The 21,321-nt window shown below is 35.8% G+C and overlaps 1 protein-coding gene across 3 annotated transcripts in view; it reads left to right on the top strand.

Moving 5' to 3' along the window:
* Nucleotides 1–21,321, top strand: part of LOC120516152 (histone deacetylase 9) — a 710,327-nt gene that overhangs the window by 604,274 nt on the left and 84,732 nt on the right. For all 3 annotated transcript variants that reach the window (XM_039737623.1, XM_039737622.1, XM_039737624.1), the window contains 3 exons: nt 188–275; nt 11,376–11,495; nt 11,786–11,883. In XM_039737623.1, the coding sequence (XP_039593557.1) occupies nt 188–275; nt 11,376–11,495; nt 11,786–11,883 (306 nt within the window). The remainder of the gene's footprint in view (nt 1–187; nt 276–11,375; nt 11,496–11,785; nt 11,884–21,321) is intronic.

The following is a 21,321-nucleotide window of genomic DNA, read 5'->3' as shown; positions in this document are numbered from 1 at the left end:
AGAAATCAGCTGTGGAGTAGAAATCTCCATTAGGCTGTAATTTCTAGCAGATGTTGCTGGATGTTTTTGGAGAATGTTATCCTGATACATTTAATAAGCTATTGATGGATTTAAATATTAAGTAGCTTTACATAAAAATTCATTTATTGCCATGTTTCTTACATTTCTATTCTTTTCTAACTTTCAGGGGATTCTGCTTTTTTAACTCAGTGGCGATTGCAGCAAAACACTTAAGACAAAAGTTGAACATTAATAAGGTTTTAATTGTGGATTGGGTAGGTATTTCTCAAGTGGGTTACTAATAAGGTACATTGCTGATGTTTGAGATATATTTTATGAAGACAAATAAAAACATCAAACCATAGACAAAAAAACTTTAATTAGCATAGTTCATAATATAAGTGTATACCTGAGGGAAGGCAAAGAAAGGTAAAGTGAATGCATATTTTTAAGTATATGAGAAAAAAAGAATACACCAGAAAGTTGCAAGCAATGTTAAGACCATGAGATAGCCTCTATCTATTTTTCTGACCATAATTTATCCAGTTTAAGGGTGAAACAAGTCATTGGCTATCTCACAGAAGTGAGCCATGGTGGGATTCCAGACTAAATGCCAAGCAATACACAAATTATCCCTGGAACAATTAATGTAACAACATCATCCAATACTGTGGAATGAAACTTTTGAATTGTACTATGAAGGCAATACCACTGTTATGTAAGAAAAGGACATGGCAGGCATCACAAAGCTTAAAACCAAAACTGGCCCAATTATCACGTGACCTCCTCACCCAGGTTCATGTTGATTGACATTATTAAGATCACATATGGTTTTAGTTTGAAGTTATTACCATAAACAATTTACGGATATAGAAATGTACTTTTTCTACGTATAAATATTCAGTTATGTAAAATCTAGTACTGGAAACCAGGCAGAAAAATAACAAATGTTATGCACAAATCAAAACTAAATCACATATGTTTAGCAACCTGTGGATGTCAAGGCTGTTTGTCATATGTTTCAGAATAAAATAACAATATAAATATATTGATAAAAAGAAATTTGCATCAAACACCCCATGACCTCTGGACACCAGTTAACTGGCTATAGGTAGAGTCCAAAAACTTGAATTGAAGCAACATGAAGTTTAATAAATATTGCTGCACTGCCAAAGGAGACTAAAGAAGTACCATTTTCAACATCAAAAACAATTTATAAAGTCTTCACTGAAAAATGATGACACATTATCATTTTGTTTTACAACAAAGCCCAGCACAGTTAAAAATCACCACTTAGACACCTGAAGAAACTTGCATATTGATTAATGAGCACAATTTTTATTTTGCCAATTGTTCCTGAGGTGGTGTTCTAGGCCCCTTGACAGAGCATAGACAGGAAATGAACCCTGGCATTAGCCTCTAATCAGTTACATCTGGAATCATTTATTTATTTATTTATTTTCACAAGTGATAAAAGATTTAGAGACTAGTGCGATACAATTTCTCAAAGAGAACACGATAGTCCAATAAAACTTCCCATCAAACTGTGTCCTGCTGATCACTTCCAAACAACTTATATCATTCAACATAAATTAAACAATTTGTGCATGGAACAAAAAGAAAAAATGGCAAGAAAACGCCAGATGCACGCACACACACACGCACACACACACACACACACACACATTTAGCAGTCCCTTATATCAAAGTATTTGAAACAAGAATACAACGATTTGGAAGATTCTTTTATTTCCACCATGTTTAAATTTGAGAGAATCTGATTAACATATGGGTAGTTTTGTAATAAAAGAGAACATTTGATGGGTAACCTCTGAAGATTAAACAAATGGAAAGAAGAAACAATTGATGTCCTTCAAGAAGATAATTAAAGTTTTTAATTAAAAAATGTGAAGTTTTGGATATGGTATTTTATGTTTTATTTTAAATGTGCTGCACAGATATTTTGAATATTGTTAATTAAAATATCTTTTAGCATTCAAGGGACGTTTGCAGCTTCAATCAATATGTCAATTATAGCTACAATCTGAAATTAATATATTACTCTTCAATATTCTCAGATACTACCTTGACTATGTTTTTTAAATAGCTTCTTTCATAAAAATGAGTTGTCAGTTTATTAGATGCAGCCAGCAAAACTCACAAAAATCTACTTCCAGCTCGTCATATGTCACATGATAGCTGTGTTTGATATAAATCAGACAGACCATTGTTTTCAACATTAGTTGGTGTTCAATTGAGCAGTAGAATGAGCAAAACTAGTGAGCTTGGTGACTTTGAACTTGGCATGATAGTTGGCGGTAGGAGTGTGGAGTCTAGCAATTTAAAAATGACTGTCATCATATGATTTTTGTGCAAATTCATTTCAAAGAATAACCGAGAATGTTGTGAAAAGAAAAAAATAGGAGATCCTGTGAACAAAAACAGCTTGTGGATCAATGGCAAACATTTTACAAGAAAGCAGACATGTCATCTCAGAATGCACCACTTATCAGATCAGATCAGAAATAGTTTCCCCATCAGACATATCCAGGTCATTTTGTATGCTGGTAGACAAATAAGAATATGCACCCAACAACGTGTCCATGGAACCATCCTGTTTGGCGTCAACAGTACTTTCTGGTAGAGGCAGTGTGATGATGTGGGGAACATTTTTCTGGCACACATTAGGGCTCCCAATACTTACTGAGGATTGTCTGTACAGCATAGCTTATTTGAAAATCATTTCTGATACAATACAATACAATACAGTTTATTTTTGTATAGCCCAAAATCACACAGGAAGTGCCGCAATGGGCTTTAACAGGCCCTGCCTTTTGACAGCCCCTCAGCCTTGACTCTCTGAGAAGACTAGGAAAAACTCACAATAAAAACCTTGTAGGGAAAAATGGAAGAAACCTCGGAAAGGCAGTTCAAAGAGACCCCTTCCCAGGAGGTTGGGCGTGCAGTGGGTGTCAAAAGTAGTGGATCAATACAATACAAAACACAGAACAGAACAATTCCTTAATACAGCATAATAATAAACATTTTAGAAGTACGGTTTAACAGTAGATGATATGACATAATTAGGTTTGGATATTTTTAGAGTCCTGGAGACCTCATCCATCTAGCTGCCTCCCCATTTGGCCATGCCACGGCTGAAACGTTGCTCCATTGAAAGGACCCCTCTTTCCCATGATTCCTGTGATCCTCCATCAGGGATGACTTTACCATAGGCAGGCAAACAACTTGGCAGGTGGGCCGTGGCACCAATTGCCACATTTGGATACCGAGAAAAGAAACAGAATAGGTGAGGGTTAGTATTCAAATATAATTATCATGTTACTTATGTTATAGTGCTAATGACTAACAACAGAGATGCAGTCTGTACAGTTAATCAGCAGCTCTAGTCAGGATATGCTAAACTGAAGTAGTGAGTCTTCAGCCGGGATTTAAAGGCTGAGACTGAAGGGGCATCTCTTATGGAAGCAGGAAGACCATTCCACAGTTTAGGGGCCCTGTAACTAAAAGCTCGACCTCCCACTGTTATTTTATTAATCCTTGGAATCCTAAGCAGACCGGCATCTTGAGATCTTAATGCGCTCAGGTTTGTAAGTCATGATAAGTTCAGACAAGTAAGCGGACCTTGGCCATTTAATGCTTTATATGTTAAAAGGAGGATTTTGAAATCTGCCCTAAACTTAACTGGGAGCCAGTGTAAAGATTTAAGAACTGGGGTTATGTGTTCATATTTTCTTGTTCTTGTAATAATTCTTGCAGCCGCATTTTGGATTAACTGGAGGCTGTATAGAGAACAGTTTGAACAGCCAGTGAACACCGCATTGCAGTAGTCAATCCTACTAGAGATAAATGCATGAATTAATTTCTCACAATCCTGTTTATTTAGAAAGCGCCTTAATTTCCTAACATTTTAAGATGGAAAAAATGTTTTGGACGACTTTGTAATATGTGCTTTAAATGACATGCTAGAATCAAAGATAACTCCTAGATTGCGGGCTGATTCAGTAAAATTAATTGGGATTCCAACTGAGTTAAATGACGACAAAATATTGCTGTGATCAGCGTCATTCCCTCCAACAATTAACATCTCTGTTTTATCTGTATTTAAAGACAAGTAGTTCTCATTCATCCATTCCTTTAATTCACTAACACAACTAATTAAAGACAACATCGGAGAAACTTCATTTGATTTAAATGAAAGGTATAACTGGGTGTCATCTGCATACGAGTGAAAATTAACATTATGTTTCCTAATGAGAGATCCCAGTGGAAGCATGTAAAGTGAAAACAGTAAAGGTCCCAGTACTGAGCCCTGCGGGACACCATATTGAACTTATGTGTATAATGATGGAGTACTGTCTGCACATTTCTGTACATACTGGAATCGATTTGATAAATAAGAACTGAACCAAGCGAGCATGGGGCCTGTAAGCCCAACATCATTTTCTAGCCTGTGCAGTAAAATAGAATGGTCAATGGTGTCAAAAGCTGTACTTAAGTCCAACAACATAATTACAGTGGAGTTTCCTTCATCAGAGGATATCAGAATGTCATTTACAACCCGTGTTAGTGCCGTTTCTGTACTATGACCAGATCGAAACCCAAACCGGAATTTCTCAATTAAATTGTGATGCGTAAGGTGTGACTGAAGCTGACTGGCGACTACTTTTCTAGTATTTTAGAGAGAAATGGTAAATTTGAAATAGGCCTATAGTTATTTAGTATGTGTGGGTCTAGGTCTGACTTTTTAAGTAAAGGTTTAATGACTGACACTTTTAGTGCATCAGGTACTGTGCCATGCAGTAATGAACTATTGATAACGGTTAGAATAGGCTGCAAGAACATCCATTGCACTTTTACTAGTTTTGTTGGCACTGGATCTAGGGAACAAGTAGTGGGCTTCATTTTAGTAATTAAAGTTAAGACTTCCTGGTGAGTTACAGGATTAAAATTACTAAAGTGCTGAATGCAATGTGCGGCAGGGTCTGCTAAGCTAGTATTTGGTTTGTACTGTGATGCTGAGATCTGGGATCTTATATTTTTAATTTTCTCATTGAAGAAGTTCATAAAGTCTGTACTGCTAATATCTGATGGTATTTTGCACTGTTGATCTGAATTGCCATTTGTTAATTTAGCCACTGTTCTAAACAGTACCCAGGATTTTTATTATTGCTATCTATTAATGTAGAATAGTATTCTGAGCGAGCTTTAAAGAGGGCTTTTTTATATTTATTTACACTCTCTGTCCATGCAATTTGAAAGACATGTAGCTTTGTTGTTCTCCATCTGCGCTCCAGTTTTCGACACTCTAATTTAAGAGCTCGAGTATTTTCATTAAACCAGGGAGAGTTTCTATGTGCTTTGATCACTTTTGTTTTTAGGGGAGCCACTGTGTCCAGAGCATCTCTCAAGGTCACATTATAATGTGATATTAGCTGATCTAAATTGTTTTCCATTTTACATCTGATGTTAACTGATCTAAATGGTTTTCCACAATTACACTCGACTTACTCAAGGTATCTATAAATTTTGAAGCAGAATTACAATCTAGATGTCGCACTGTCTTTGTTTTAATCTGCGAGTGCGTTGGCATGGGCAGAACTAAATCAAATGTAATTAAGAAGTGATCGGAAATAACTACATTATTTCCGATCAAGTCAGTCCCTTCATGGCTACACGTTATACACAATTGTTTGGACAGTTGCAATGTAACAATGCATTATGTCCCAAGCACTTTCGGAATGAGATGAAAAAAGACTGTTCTTAGGATAACTTTTCAGCTGAACATTTTGTACCAACAGTGAAATGCAATCATTCCTGAATAGTATACAACATTCCTGAACAACGCATCAAGGATTTTGTAGAATCCATGCCCAGAAAAAAATTTATGATGTTTTGAAGGCCAACGCATGTGCAATACAATAAAAGATAGGTGTTCCTAGTTAACTTTCACCTCATTGATAAATGCTGTAATTACTGAAGCCTTTAATAATGTACAAAATGTACTGTTCACCTGATTCCACTGAAGTATATATTTAATTAACAAATACAATACATTACCGGAAGTAATTACTGCAGTGAAGAACATGTGAAAAATTAATTAACAACGAGTTACCCTGGTTTGTTAAAAAGATCACACTGAGCCAAATGACTCTGTCAGATTGCCAAATAACATAGCATTTGCATTAGATGTGTTCATATTGAGAGGGATAAAAAATGTAAAATCTTGACCAAATTACATTGCATTTTAATGGTGATGCAGAGCTTAGCATTTCTGTGCTGCAGCTTCAGGAGAGAAAACCGATTGTCACTTCATTACAAGTTATTCACACACATCAATTTGCAAAAAGATGGAAATTTAATACACTATTTATGCAAAAATCATTGATGCTAGCCCAAAGCTAGATGGAAAAAATATTAAAAAATTGCCCTTTAAAAATTATACCTTTCTGAAAAGTTACTGTGGATTCAAACGTTATGAGATCTTTGTGGGGCTGTTATGTGTCTGTGTGCTACACCATTAAATTTACTAACTCTCTGTTAAGTGCCCAGATTATTCATATCTAGCTAAAAAGAAAGCTGCATTTTTTCCAGAGAAAACTTTCAAAATGCAGCTTTCCACATGTATTATATTGTTTATTAATTGCACTTGTAGTCATTTCTCTCAGTTATCAAAATTGAAAATACTATTGCCAGTGTTTTGAAAGAATAAAAAACAATGAACAAACTACTGTTCAACCATCTCAGCAGTAGTGGTTTACAAATCTGTTGATTTTCACAACCTGGACTACTTTTTGTCATTGCTAACTTCATATCATCTTTCCACATACTGTACTTATTGTATATTTTAATATAATTCCATGGCCATAATGCAAAACTCTTAGCTAATGCTTTATAAAGAGGACATATTGTGTCTTTGTAACATCAGGGCTTCTGTCAGGACCACAAAATAGTTTTTACATCTTTATGTTCTTAAATTTGATCATTTGTATATTTGCATGATCGTTTTCATTTTTAGAGTGAACTAAATGTAATATAAACATCATTGCTTTCCCATATTGTTAATAGTATTCTGACTCTCACTATCACATACTCAAGGAATATTCAAAGTTGTAAAGAAACCAAACACCCAATTCTTTCCACCTGCTTTCATACATACATGAGACAAGACAAAGCAGGTCATTAAGTACAGATCTTCAAGACAGGGCACACATGCAAGGAGCAGATTACTATTGTGCAATCCCATTAAACATTGACATCCAGAAAACACACTCAGATTTCAGGCGTACATTGATATTTCATTAATTACTATATTTCAAAGCAGGAATATGAAAAAAACGACTTAATATTGAAATTTTGGAATAAATGTTGAGCCAAAGTTGTACCAACACTTAATTTCCAATGATTATTCTAGTCACTTTAGAAAGTGTGGTGTATTTATGAGGCATGTAAAGTGAGCTTTGGCATTTAATGGGCTTCTGTGAGAGTATGAAGGGAGATTTACTTAAGTCTACAGTATATGTTCTTGCAGAAATATCAAATATAAGATTGGTCTGGGGTAACACCAACTCTTGTAGATGGTATGATGATACAGTACTTTTATCTGTGTTGCTTCTGCTCCAGTTTTGTCTGTAATATTCCATCTTTGTTAACATTTAAATTGGTCTTGAAAAGCACCTTTTCTCAGTTTTAGTCAGTTCAGCTGTGCCTAATACTGTACTACTCTTCTTTACTTAGTTCCTACTGTTGATGCTGTCTGACTGGTGCTTTTATCAACTTATAATGCCTATCTGTTCTTATGTAAAGTATTTTCAGTTGATTGTTTTTCATATAGACATTTGTAACTTATGTTTTAGCATTCCTCTGTGATTTATCACTTTTAATTATCTTGCTTTGAATTTTATTATCATGCTGTTATGAAGTACTGTAAATGCTAGGTGAAAGATAACCCTACAATCTGATCAATTATATCATTATGATCAATTAACCTCATCATTTATTTGATTAGGTGTATCACTACACTACCTAGATAAGTTACCTAGATTAGTCCTGTATGAAACACATGATAGATGTTTAGATAGAGAGACATCATTTTATTTGTCCCAAGGGGGGAACTTGACTTTATACAGAAACTCAAAAAGTAAGTAAGTAAATAAATACATGCATATTATAACAAACAAATACACAGAATTACAGAAAACTTTTGACTTGGACAAAGATAAAAATTGCAGTCCCAGTTCCAGTGAGGCATTATAATGGCGGATTGTCATTGGTGCAGCATTTCCTTACACTCTGTTACTATATAATTTATTCCCTGAAAGTACTCAAAGTTAGTGTGTCAGAGAGAGGATGTGTGGCATTGTTCATGATGTCCATCAGTTTTGCCCTCATTCTCTCCTTCACTACTACCTCTACTGGGTTGAGAGTAAGTGCCATAAGTGAGCCTGCTTTTTTAATTAGCTTGATAATTTGGTGGCCTCGTCTTGAAGTATCATATGCTTCTCAAGATGAAATCAGCTACTTGTCTAACTCTTTGAGTACTCATTTATTTTCAATCCTTTCATACAATGCCTTTTTTAACACCATCCACAGATCCATGTACAATAAACCGATAATGTAGTATGATCTGAAGAAGATCTCATTATGTTCTGGGTAGGTAATAAATAACTAACACTGACAGAGTATTAGTGTGTCTAGTAGAGCAATTTAATCAACAGCAATAAATGATATATGATCAAATATAATCTTAAACAAACAAGTACTTTATTCCAAACATGACATCAAGCACAAAATACCTAAAAAAGTATAACTAGCTACCCATCAAGAATTTCTGGCACAAATTCAAACAGTATTAAAAAGCATTGCATCCAACCATATTTCAGGCTAGTTGCATTTAATTATTAATAATGAAAATAAATAATTATTTAAACCTTCACAGACTTTAAGATTTATGTCAACTGCTGTTCAATTTCCTTACGTATTAAATGTATAGGTTTTCTTGTTGTTTGTAACCCAATGTGAGTGCATAAAACCTAATTAACCGAATTAATAGTAGCATTAATACTGAGTACAGAAAAATTCCATCAGTTATCGATGAGCACTACAATTACATGCACACTTATGGAAAAGCAATCTTGAGCCTCCTTCTGACTTTTGTGCATGTCTTTGAACATTATAAAGATACTGATTCTTATGGATGATTCTTATAAGAACACAGAGAAAACTGTGAAATCCAAATTAGCCCTGGAGACCAAGCATAGTGAAGTGATAATTTACATTTACATTTATTGTCCAAATTGTCTTACAAAGGATTTCAATATAAGTTAGTAAACACCAGTATGGGGATTGCGTGGGAAACAACTGTTACAGGACATACATCCATCCATCCATCCATTATCTAACCCGCTGAATCCGAATACAGGGTCACGGGGGTCTGCTGGAGCCAATCCCAGCCAACACAGGGCACAAGGCAGGAACCAATCCTGGGCCAATCCTGCCAACCCACCGCAGGACACACACAAACACCAAGCACACACTAGGGCCAATTTAGAATCACCAATCCACCTAACCTGCAAGTCTTTGGATTGTGGGAGGAAACCGGAGCGCCCGGAGGAAACCCACGCATACACGGGGAGAACATGCAAACTCCATGCAGGAAGGACCCGGGAAGCGAACCCGGGTCTCCTAACTGCGAGGCAGCAGCGCTACCACTGCGCCACCGTGCCACCCCCTACAGGACATACAGTAGGTACAAAATTGATCATCACAAGTGAAGTGCTCAAAAACAAAATACAATTCCTATTGTAGGTTACAAAATCTAACATCAGGTCAATAGAAATTCACCAAACAAAATAGTCTTCAAAATCTTCTTAACCACATTGAGGAAGTCAGAAGTTCAGACGAGGTAGGCAGCTTGTTCCACCCGCCAGGAGCTACACATGAAAAGAGCTGGGACTGATAATGTTACCCTTTGTTATATTCTTTATTAGTTAAATGTTAGCATTTTAAAGGGGTGGTGAAAAAAATAAAATGTAACATTTTGCTTTCCTCAGAATTAACCACTTCACTTATTAGGGATGTGATCATAATAATACACCTGCTGAATATAAACAAAAGGATAGGCAGTGCACTCTAGTGGCTTAATAAATGGAACAGAAGCCATGATGATTTCCATTCAGTCTTTAACTTTGGTTTACTGTTTAACGTGAGTATCTGACTATGTTTAGTTAAAAAATGTCTTCCAAGTAGAAAATATTCATGTTCTAGATTTACATATAAAGATCATTTTAATATTCACCTGATGTTTCCCAGTCTACAACGGAGAGCTGTAAGCTGAAAAAAAGTAATGAAACCATGTCTTAGCTGCCTGAAATAAGAGTGCAGTAGGTAGAACAGTTGCCTGACAGATCAAGCCTCCAGCATATGAATCCCACAGCCCATTTTTACATGGGGTGTGAACGTTCTTCCTGTGTCTGTGCTGGTTTTCTTCTGGATACTCCCCTTTTCCTTAAATATTTCCAAAAACATGCAGGTTAGACTAATTGGGCCCTTTCCCACCTTGTATCCAGTGCTGCCACAATGTAGTGGTCCATATTTGAATTAAATGAGTTTGAGAATGTTTGTATGGCTGTATTATTTAGTTGACAAAGGACTGTTTTATATACAATAGATGAACCTTATGTTTTTCTGTATGTATACAGTATATAGATAGGATTAGGAACAAAAAATGTATGTTCATATTTCTTTTTTACACTTTTCAACCATTAGAGTACTTTCCCCTTGCACAGAAACTCAAATTTTTGTCTAAAACATTAATAGTAAAATATGCACCCTGCAGTTGAAACATTTGCATTTCTTCAGGGGGCAAGAAATCCAAGTTAATTGAGCCTGAGGGGTTATGAACTGTTGGCAGTTAATAAGTCATAAAATTCCACCATAAAACAGGATGCTAGATTCCATCAGTAAGGCTCACAGTACAAAGAGCTGGTGTATAAATATCTAATTGTAAGAGAAAAGACTGGGATTTCTCAATGACTGCTCATCTGGGGTCTCTGGGGTATGTTAGCTGTGGTTTCCTGATTTTTAGAAGCCAGTTTAAAAAATGAGCACATTAAGGAGTAATTTGCCCAGAAACGTTCAGGAAGTTATGGGGGTAGGGAGAAGAGATTGGTGTGTGTGTGTGAGAGTATGTGTGTGCGTGTGTGTCTGTGCATGTGTGTGCTTGCGTGTGTGTGTGTGTGTGTGTGTGTGGTGGAGTTGAGGGGGTGGTGGTTTTAGGGGTTGGGATGTTGGCATGGAAGAGAAACATCTACTCGATCAAACTAAATGTTGTTACATTTGCCATTTGTTTTCTTTAGGATGTTCACCATGGCAACGGTACACAGCAAGCTTTTTTTGGGGATTCCAGCGTTTTATACATTTCCCTTCACCGATATGATGAAGGGAACTTCTTCCCTGGCAGTGGTGCCCCAGACGAAGTGAGTTTTTAGTTTCATGATCAGAGCCTCCTTCTGTAAACTGTTCTGCTTAAATTGCATTGCATGATTGCCTCTTATTTTCTCAGAGCCCTTCACTGCTGAAGTTAAATTATACTCGATTATAGAAATTGTCCTCTGGGATTCTCCACCGAATGTGGAACATTTACAGAACCCAGAGTACTTCTTGTCAAGCCAGGGGATGAGGATCACATAGCATTTAATTTGAGGAGCACTGCCAAAACCATAACTATTTCATGTTGTTTTCGCACTGGTATTTCCCTGTTTTTCAGTGTGGAAGTGGTCCTGGCGAAGGCTATAATGTAAACATTGCTTGGACAGGTGGATTGGATCCTCCTATGGGAGATGTGGAGTACCTCATGGCTTTCAGGTTTGTGCAATTGTGCCAGATTTTGTCACCGTCACTTATTCAGATGTTATAGTGATGCCATTGATGAGAATCACACTGTGGAAGGAATTTCTAGATCAAAATAATAAAAAAAAGTCTGCCTACTTGTTTATTATTTTTTCCTTTTGTAAGTCCTTACACAACATTATAATGCCACCATGTTTGGAGAGTAATTTGCAGAATAATAGACCACATCTATTTCCTCCTAGTATGGAAAAATGTTTAGTTGATTGATGCTCTGATGCTTAACGTTTAAGAAGTACATTGTAAACTGTGCTCATGATTATGGATTACACAATGCTAGTGCTCCCACCTTATATGCTTATACATTGATTTGATTCCCAGCTTGTGTGCCTTCTGTGTGCAGTTTCCATGTGCTCCTTGTGCTCATTTGGTTTTTATGTGGGCACTGTGGTTTCTTCCCACAGTTACAAACATGCTGTAAGGCTGATTGGTGATTCTAGTTTGGCTCAGCATTACTGAGTGTGGGTGTGAGAGTCCCACACCAAGCCCACTGAAGCTGGGAAAGGCTAAGACTCCTTGAAGTCCTTGACAGAAATAAGCAATTACACATAATTAATTATTTAAAAGATGAATAAGAATAATAATTTATTCCTGACATCTCTACAATATGTTATTAAGGGATGAATATACACTTTATTTTTTTCTGATAAATCTACAATTCTGTTGAGAGGCAGTTTCTTTTTTTACATACAGTTAAAAACAGTTCAAAAGCGTATTTGTTTATTAAGTAAAATTAAATTTAATTAATCAGAACTTTTTTTTCTATCCATCAGTACTGAAAATACTTACAGTAAATACTCAGCATAGGTTTGTTGAAAGGAAATCATACTAATGCAGTAAACCTATACACTGGTCGTGAAGTATAAATTATTTATGTCAGAATGTTACAAATGTCCAGTTACCAATGTGAAGATCAGATTTTCAAATTGTGCATTTCTATATTGCCCTTACAGTTGATGTAGAAATGTTGGTGGGAAAAGTGAATATATTATAAAGATACTTTAAAACAAAATCAAACGAAAAAATGGGACTCGAAAGTTTAAATTGAAGGAAAATACAATGTTTTACCAATTACGCCATGCAGTCACTTTGGTGTCATTCTACAGACATTGTCAAGGTTCATAATCCCAGTGAGGTGGGCCAATACATTAGATAAAACCTGCTGGAAGCTGTAGGAGGTTTACAATCTGTTACTTAAAAAGGGATGATAATCAAGTGGATTAATGGCAAGAGCTTTGTGTATATGTTGAAATGGAAAATAATTTTTTTGGAAACATTTCAAAGAAAATTCAACAAAATAAAATTCACAGCTCTTTGTTTTCACAGAAGTATGTTTTTTAGTTATACTTCATTTTCAAAAGTGGGTAAGGGTAAGGCAGGATTAGTCTTTATTTTATATTGCTTTAATGTTGCATTAAGTATTATATTTTGAGAGTCGAACCTGCAGTGCTGTTATTTATTTTTTTGTAAATGCTTACTCATTTTTTTATTCTTTTGTAAATGCTAACTCATTCTTAATGCACATTTACATTGTTATAATTGAATTTAAAACTTTACACTACACACTAAAGACGCCTTTTGTCCTAGTCTGGTGGGACTGATAACATTTATTTTCACACAGATAGCAAACAGTTCTGCTAGAAAAAAAGTTGCATATAAATGAAATTTCTGAAGTTTACTAAGATCCAACTAATCTACTGAGACATATGTAGTTTGCATTCTAATTAACACAAAGCTACAGTTCCACAAATATTCAGCTTTCTCATACAAACATTTGGCACATTGTCTTCTTAGCTCCGTATCTGTCATTTATATGTGAAGTGATTTTTCATTGAATCATTGTCTCTGCTTAGGAATTCACTCAGGGTGTCTCCCCTGAGACAGTCACAGTGGAATGACTTCAACTTGGGGCTGTGGTATTGCAGCACAGCATTGAATGCCACTGAACCAAAGGTGTTCTTTTTACCACAACTGGATAAGTTGCTTCTTAATGGCTTAGAGACCCTGTGTTCATGGCCAGCCTTTCTGAGTAAGGTTGTAAAAAGGGGAGGGACATGGCCTTAAGTGATTTCTCGCTAGTGACAACTGCTATTATTTTATCTCTGCATGAAATCTGCATGTCTCATGCAATGAACTGACTGACAACAGGTGTTTTTCTATTTTTCTGTCTTAACACTCATAAACTCAAAACATGAATATGGCAGAAACAAGGCATGTTACAAGAACATAAAATCAATTAACCTAAAACATGCAGAAAACTTTTACATTAATAATGCTATAAAAGTTTTGACCAAATATTTTGGCAGCAGAACTAATTGTAAATCGAAGAAATAATCCCATAAAAACTTCCCTGGACATTTGGCTACAAAAGTGCACCTTCATGAATTTAAGAGTATAATTGCTTTTTCTTGCTCTTATGCAAAATCACTTTGCAGTTAGGGACACAAGGTCTAGAGTTTGGTTATTTTTTTTTTTAATTTACCCATGATTTAAGATACAAAGTAAATTATGTCAAGATCCAAGTCTTGAACTGAGGCATCCTGCTGTATATAAGACGTTTCATCATCTATAATGTCATTTAAAAATATATGCATCTGTGCTTATTGAATTCATATTGAATCTGGAATCTCATCTTAATTTATTTCTGCATTAATTTATGACAAGAAAGAAAGAAAGAATGTCCCTCCATATGGTACACATGACATTTCCTTCCAGGCCAGGCAAATCAGTTACAGAATATTCAGATACATTTTAAAAGAATCAAACAAGAGCTGAAAAATCTCTCTTACTAAAGTTGAATATGGGAGCTTTCAGTGTGACCGATGCAGCATTCACCTTATATAACCAACCTTAAGTCTTCCTTCTATAAAACTGTGAACTGTGTAGTTTACGCTTTACTAAATCTCAATAGATGTACTTAACTAAATGTTATCAGTTAGCCTGTAGTTAACTTTCTGAAGCCCTGAGTTGCATTAATGGGAAATGAACGCAATGTCTCTGACATTATTGCATGTAAAGGATATCCAGTTGTTCCAGTTTTCATTTAACTGTGTTTCAACTTCTTTATGCCTGCAATGTTCATTTAAATTAACCTTTAGTCTACTGATGTTCTTGTAAAGTATCTCTTGACACCCTTCTATGATACAACTCCAAAAGTGATCATTTGACAATCACTATGAGTGATAGGAACAATCCAAATCCATCCATCCATTTTCCAACCCGCTGAATGCGAACACAGGGTCACGGGGGTCCGCCGGAGCCAATCCCAGCCAACACAGGGTGCAAGGCAGGAACCAATCCTGCACCAACCCACCGCAGGACACACACACACATACCAAGCACACACTAGGGACAATTTAGGATCGCCAATGCACCTAACCTGCATGTCTTTGGACTGTGGGGGGAAACCGGAGCACTCAAAGGAAACCCACGCAGACATGGGGAGAACATGCAAACTGCACGCAGGGAGGACCCCGGAAGCAAACCCAAGTCTCCTAACTGCGAAGCAGCAGCGCTACCACTGCGCCACCGTGCCGCCCACAATCCAAAGCATTCCATATTTTACATTTATAAAGGAGAAGTGCATCTGACACTGAAACGAAGAAACACTGAGGAAGCAAACTACTCAATTATGAAGTTTAACAGCCAGTAAATGAATGAGATATTAGGACAACGTAGCTTGCCACACTAATGAGACTGACACACTAAATGTAATTTTTCTCAAGTTCTTGTTTTTTGATGCATATTTTAATGTCTACTCCTTAAACACTTCTATTTGATAATGAACCCAAAGACATGGAGACATTAGACAGCACGCTAGTGCATTGCAGGGCCCTTTCACTTAGAAGGACACCAGCTTAGAATTTAGCAAATACACACTCCTTTAAGGCATAAGAGGTAAACTTGAGGATCCCAACACACACCCAAAACCTGGACAGGGAAAATATCTTAATTTCACACAGAATGAGGTCAAGTATAGAATATGAATCCAAGTTGTGTGATACAGCAAAATGTATCACTGTGCCATACTAAAATACTTGTGTTGCTATTATAGAAATACTTCACCCAAAATTTTATTTTTTTAAACGCTACTGTTCTCATGTGGTTTGCAGTGTTGGCTGAGAACATTTTTAATCTCATATTTTCATGAAGAATACACCTAACAAAGTTTATGCTTTTGATGGAAGCGGGTGGCGACCAACGCAACAGTTGGTCTTAAATGATAAACGTGAAACGTGTTTGCTGTTGTCCAGCGTTGGTCATCACTCGCTTCCATTAAAGCGTCAGGTTTGTTAGGTCCATTCTGTATTAAAACATGAGCTTAAACTTTTCTTCTTGGCCACCTCCACAAACCAATTGGGAGAAGTAACATTTAATACTTGCTTTTGGGTGGAGTATTTCTTAAGGTGTGCAGTATTGACTGAAAGAAATTTTACATTACCTCTTTAAAGTGGAACTTATACGTATCCTTCTCCAAAATATGCATGTGCAGTTAAAATGAAAATGCACTTTATATTAAAAAAATCTTTTTTATAGGGTGTATTAGATATTTTACAGTGTTGGTGTAATTTAGCTATGCTGTCAATGAAAGAAAAAGTACAAAAGCTACCAGAAACCCCTAGTGTAAGCGTACTTTCTAAAAGAATTCCCTGACAAACAAAATAAATTGCGCATATATTGGACCTTTGAGGCCTAGGGCTAAGAATGGAAAAATTATTTACAAAAGCATGAAAATATTTAATCACTAGAGGCAGGGGGCAACAGTGTTTTAATTAGCAGGTCCTGAGGCCATTGGCTGGCTGCAGGCTTTCTCAAACAACCACAAACTCTCTGACTAGCTGCTTGCCAGCCTTAGGGTCAGGCTTGAGATGAAACAGATAAGATAATTGGCTCTAATGAAAACCAGAAGGCATTGCCTTTTTTTCCCTGAGCTTGGATTTGAACAGTGCGTGTGGAAGTGAGTCTTAATTCAAACCAGTGCTGCACCGGGCTCAGGCTCCATGACTTTGATATTGTTTGAAGTTCTAAAAGTGTTCACCACACCATTGGCCTGCTGGGCTGGGTCTCCCTGGTTACATTAATTACCAGACTTTATTGCTGACTTTACTACACAGGAAAGGAGCCATTATATGTTCTATCGACATTCTACTCTTTTTTGGGCTGGGGGTAAAGGTCATCTAAGGGAGCCAAAAATGTTTCACTTTGAGATATTCAAGGCATTAAGAAAACAACGTGGTTTACATAGAAATACACACACACACACAAACATAAAGTTAAGATGTTCTGATGTCACTTTTTTTTTTGTTCCTCGTTTTACTCAAGTGACTATCATTTTACATCAGTGACTCTGCAGTATGTAATTTGGTTGTCGATTTAATTACAACTGTGTGCAAACATGCATTCTAATATGCTGTAACTGATATATGCAAGTTTCCAGAGGCGTAACTCTCATTTCAAAAGTTTTTGGAGGACAAGTGTTCATATGCTTCGAGTTTCAAACTGGCCAAAGTGTGATGTATGGTATTCTGTTCAACTTGTACATGCACATGTGGATATATCACACTTTAAAACTGTGTTATATTTTGCTTCATACTGATTGGTGATTCTAAACTGGCCCAGTATGAGTGACTGTGGATGTAGTAACAAATATTTCCTGTAGTGAAAAGTTAAGCAAAATGACACTTTTTTTGGCAAACTGGAAAGATTACAATGTGCATGATTTTGAGTCAGCTCAGTCCCCTTCTTCAGGTAAGTTGCCTCGAAAGCTTGCATATTGAAATTTTTCTGGTTAGCCAATGAAAATTGTCATTTTGCTTAACTTCTCAATACAGCCATACCGGCTAACATGGCAGAGCACCCTAGTACTATAACTATTTCCTGCAATTGATTTTCACTGGTTAGCCATTTTTGTCTCCAAACTTACACCCTGTGATGTCTAGGTAGGCTCTGAATCTCGTAACTAAATTCAGCAGGTTCAAAAATGATTGGAAGGATGGATGGTTAAATAGTACAACAAGGGTGGCTGAAAAGTGTTAACAAATTGATTACAAAGGCTTTTCTCACATAGGGAACATAATTGTTAACCTATTCTAATTAGCACTGACCACGTAACATTTTTTAACATTTTGGAAACACTTCTAGACAAGAGATAAACACCTTTTCTACATTATTAGAGTACAGTGAAATTCTTACTTGCATGTGCTAATCAACATGCAACACGTCAGCACTCTCTGGCACCAGGATTAGTGGATCTACTGTAACTAACTTACCCTGACACTTCTGTCTTCTTTACCAAAAGAACATTTGCCATACCCTAGCAATATAACAGTGTGGACACTCTAATTTAATTTATTAAGAGACTGTAATGCATTTAAAAAAAACTGATAATTTGTAACTTATTTGCATTCTGTGCTGATAAGCTCATTTCTAAAATCCTCACAAAGGTATAATTAAAGCAGACCACGGTAGTCAGAGCCATACTGTGCAAAGTGTGAACATTGGGCTCTTTTGCTGGTGTAATAAAAATGCTCAGCAGTATACACTGCATGCACTTATTGGGATTTTTAGTGTCCAAGATCAAAGTTACTCTTTCGTGTCCTTAAAGATTTTACTGAATGATTCTTTAGAGCTAATGACATCATTATATGCAATTTCTTTGAGCTTTATTTTGAGCAATGCTTCCTTTTTGTTAATGTGCACGAAAAACTGGCAAACAGAATACCATTTCAGAACTGTAACAGAATATATTTATTGGTTAATCATTCATTCATACATGGATTCATTATCAAGGCCACCTAATCCAATTTAGAGTTGTGAAAGCATACACAAAGTGGAATCCAATTATTTTTATATACCAAAAAAGTACAATAATAATGAAAAATAGCTGATAATATCCACCAAAGTGTATCACCAAAGTAAGACCTTTGCTGTAGTTGGAAAATGTCCCTATTTAAAGTAATCACAATTGATAATCTTTTCACAATTTTGTTTTAAACTGTACTTTCAAAAACATATTAATAGGAACATTATGCCTAGTTCTCATATTTAAGGCAACCTTTGACAAAGAGAGGAAAGATACTACTAAATTCTTCCATGAGAATTAGTATATAGAAAAATCTTTAAATGCGGTTATACTTAATGGCAATGGACCACTGAAAAGCTAACCTTTGTGGTCGCTAGTTTAAAAATCTCAGCTACCACAATTTATTTTCCTTTTCCTATGGATTAGTACCATTCCAATGGTGATTAGCCATATACCAACAACCACCAGGATAAATAATAAGAAAGTTCCTAATTTTGCTTCACCTTGGTTTTTTCCTTTTGATATACAGTATATTTCTCAATAGCCTTCCCATTTTATACTTTAACAATTGTTTCTGTATCTGCTGTACAATTAATAGGATGATAATATTCACATAGTGCCGTTTTTTAAAAATCAATTGATTTATGCTTTTGCTGCAATGAAAATGATTAATTCATTAATTTTTTTAACACGTCTATTCTTCCAGAGAATCAAGCCAATGACTATTCAAATAGCCTTGAAAATAAAGCAAGAAACAAATCTGAGTGAGGTGTTTGTCCATTGCTGGGCTGGGCATACTCTCACACATAAGAAGCACATTAATCCAGAGCACACACCTTTGGGATGTGCAAGGACGCCAGGGAACTAAGAGAAGATGTTTGTAGACGCAAAGAGAACCTGTAAACTATGCAAAGAAGGTGGCCTGAAGGAATATATGAGTAACTCTACTAAAGACTACTCCATTGGATTCTTATAGAAATAGAAGATCTTACAGAGCATGACAGATCTGTTTTTATTCCATATTTTGCTTTCATATGCACTGTACATATCAGGTGGCACTGCAAAGAGTAAACATTCTGATGGTTGAATGGATAGCACTGCTGTGTACGGGTCCTAGAGACTGTATTTCTGGAGATTGCAAGTTAACATGTCAGCAGGTAGTCTAGTTTTCTTCTTATATCCTAAGGATGTGTGTTAAGTTCATTGACAACTCTAAACCAGTCCTGTATAAGTGAATATATGTACCACAGTGAATTGGTGTATCACCCAGCATTGATTTCTGCCTTGCCATCAAGGCTGCTGGAGCAAACTCTGAGCTACGTAACACTGAGCTTGATAACATATGGATGAAGAGTTTGCATTTAAAATGGCACCTGTTTCACCAGGTTTGTTTGACAAGTCTTTCATAGCTACTCTCCCCTTTCTAGATATGCCATCTATACGTTTATTCATTATCTGAATCTAGCTTATAAGCATTGTCTTTTTTGTACACCTTCACTTAAATGTCACCGAACCAGTGTACTTAACAATATAATTTTTTTTTAATTTCACTTTGGTTTTATTTATTCCTTTTCTCAGAACACAAGCTGAGAGGACTTACTCAAGTGTTTAAAATCTTTCATCATTGATTTTCAGTTTTGGAAAAGAAAAAAAAAGCTAAGGGAAGTATCACTCTATCACCCCAAAATGGTTTATAAGTTCATGATGCTCCTTCTTCTCTTCCCTACAAGTTAATAAAAGAAACTTTTCATTTACAATGATATATTTAAATACAACAAGAAAATAGAAAATGTCTCCAGATTTTATTGTCTCTACAAACTGCTTGTTAGTATCAGTGATTACAAAATCAAGTGGGATAATACTGCCTCTAACACGATAAGAACTTCTTTACAAAGCAGACTCTTCATTTTTACATGCTGATGACAGGAGATCTAAAGGACACCACGTCCATCGCTGACCCCCCTCACCCTTTAGCAGTAGACTGTATTTAAGTCAAAAGAAAATGAAACAAAAGAGGATACAAGCAAACAGTGTGATACCCAAAACATTTTTAAATCACCAAGAATGAACTCATAAGACAGCTTTTTATAGCCAGCCATGAGATAATTCACTGAAGTGTACTGCTGTTTTAATGTCTACAGGGAAACTAAGGTAAATACAACATAAAAATAGCAGTTTGGGAAGTCACCACACATATGCAATCGATAATAATGTGTTAAGCATTCCAGATGTTTGGGTGCAAGCAAGATAGTTAAAGTGTATTATGCCTATAATCTGCTTTATGAATTTATTTAAAGACCATTCCTAATATAAAACAAGACGCCACTGCCAAATCAGCAAAAACTATACAGTACTTTGCAGACTCAAAGACATAGTCACATTAAATCATTTTAAAAATTTGCATTAACTGAGAAGAACAGATTAAAAATCTCAAAATCTTGTCAATCACAATAATTTCAGTAATCATCTGATAAATCTGAATTATATTTTTGTTAAGATTATAATAATGAAAAAAAATGCTGTACATTTGCCTAATAATTTAATATTCCTTTAAATTCTATTAATTTTATTTTTCCACTTATAAGACCAGCAGA

This window comes from Polypterus senegalus, chromosome 15 (genome assembly GCF_016835505.1).
Source record: "Polypterus senegalus isolate Bchr_013 chromosome 15, ASM1683550v1, whole genome shotgun sequence".
Classification (NCBI taxonomy): Eukaryota; Metazoa; Chordata; class Cladistia; order Polypteriformes; family Polypteridae; genus Polypterus; species Polypterus senegalus.
Note: the sequence above shows the minus strand (reverse complement) of the source record. Positions and strands in the feature narration are given on the sequence as shown.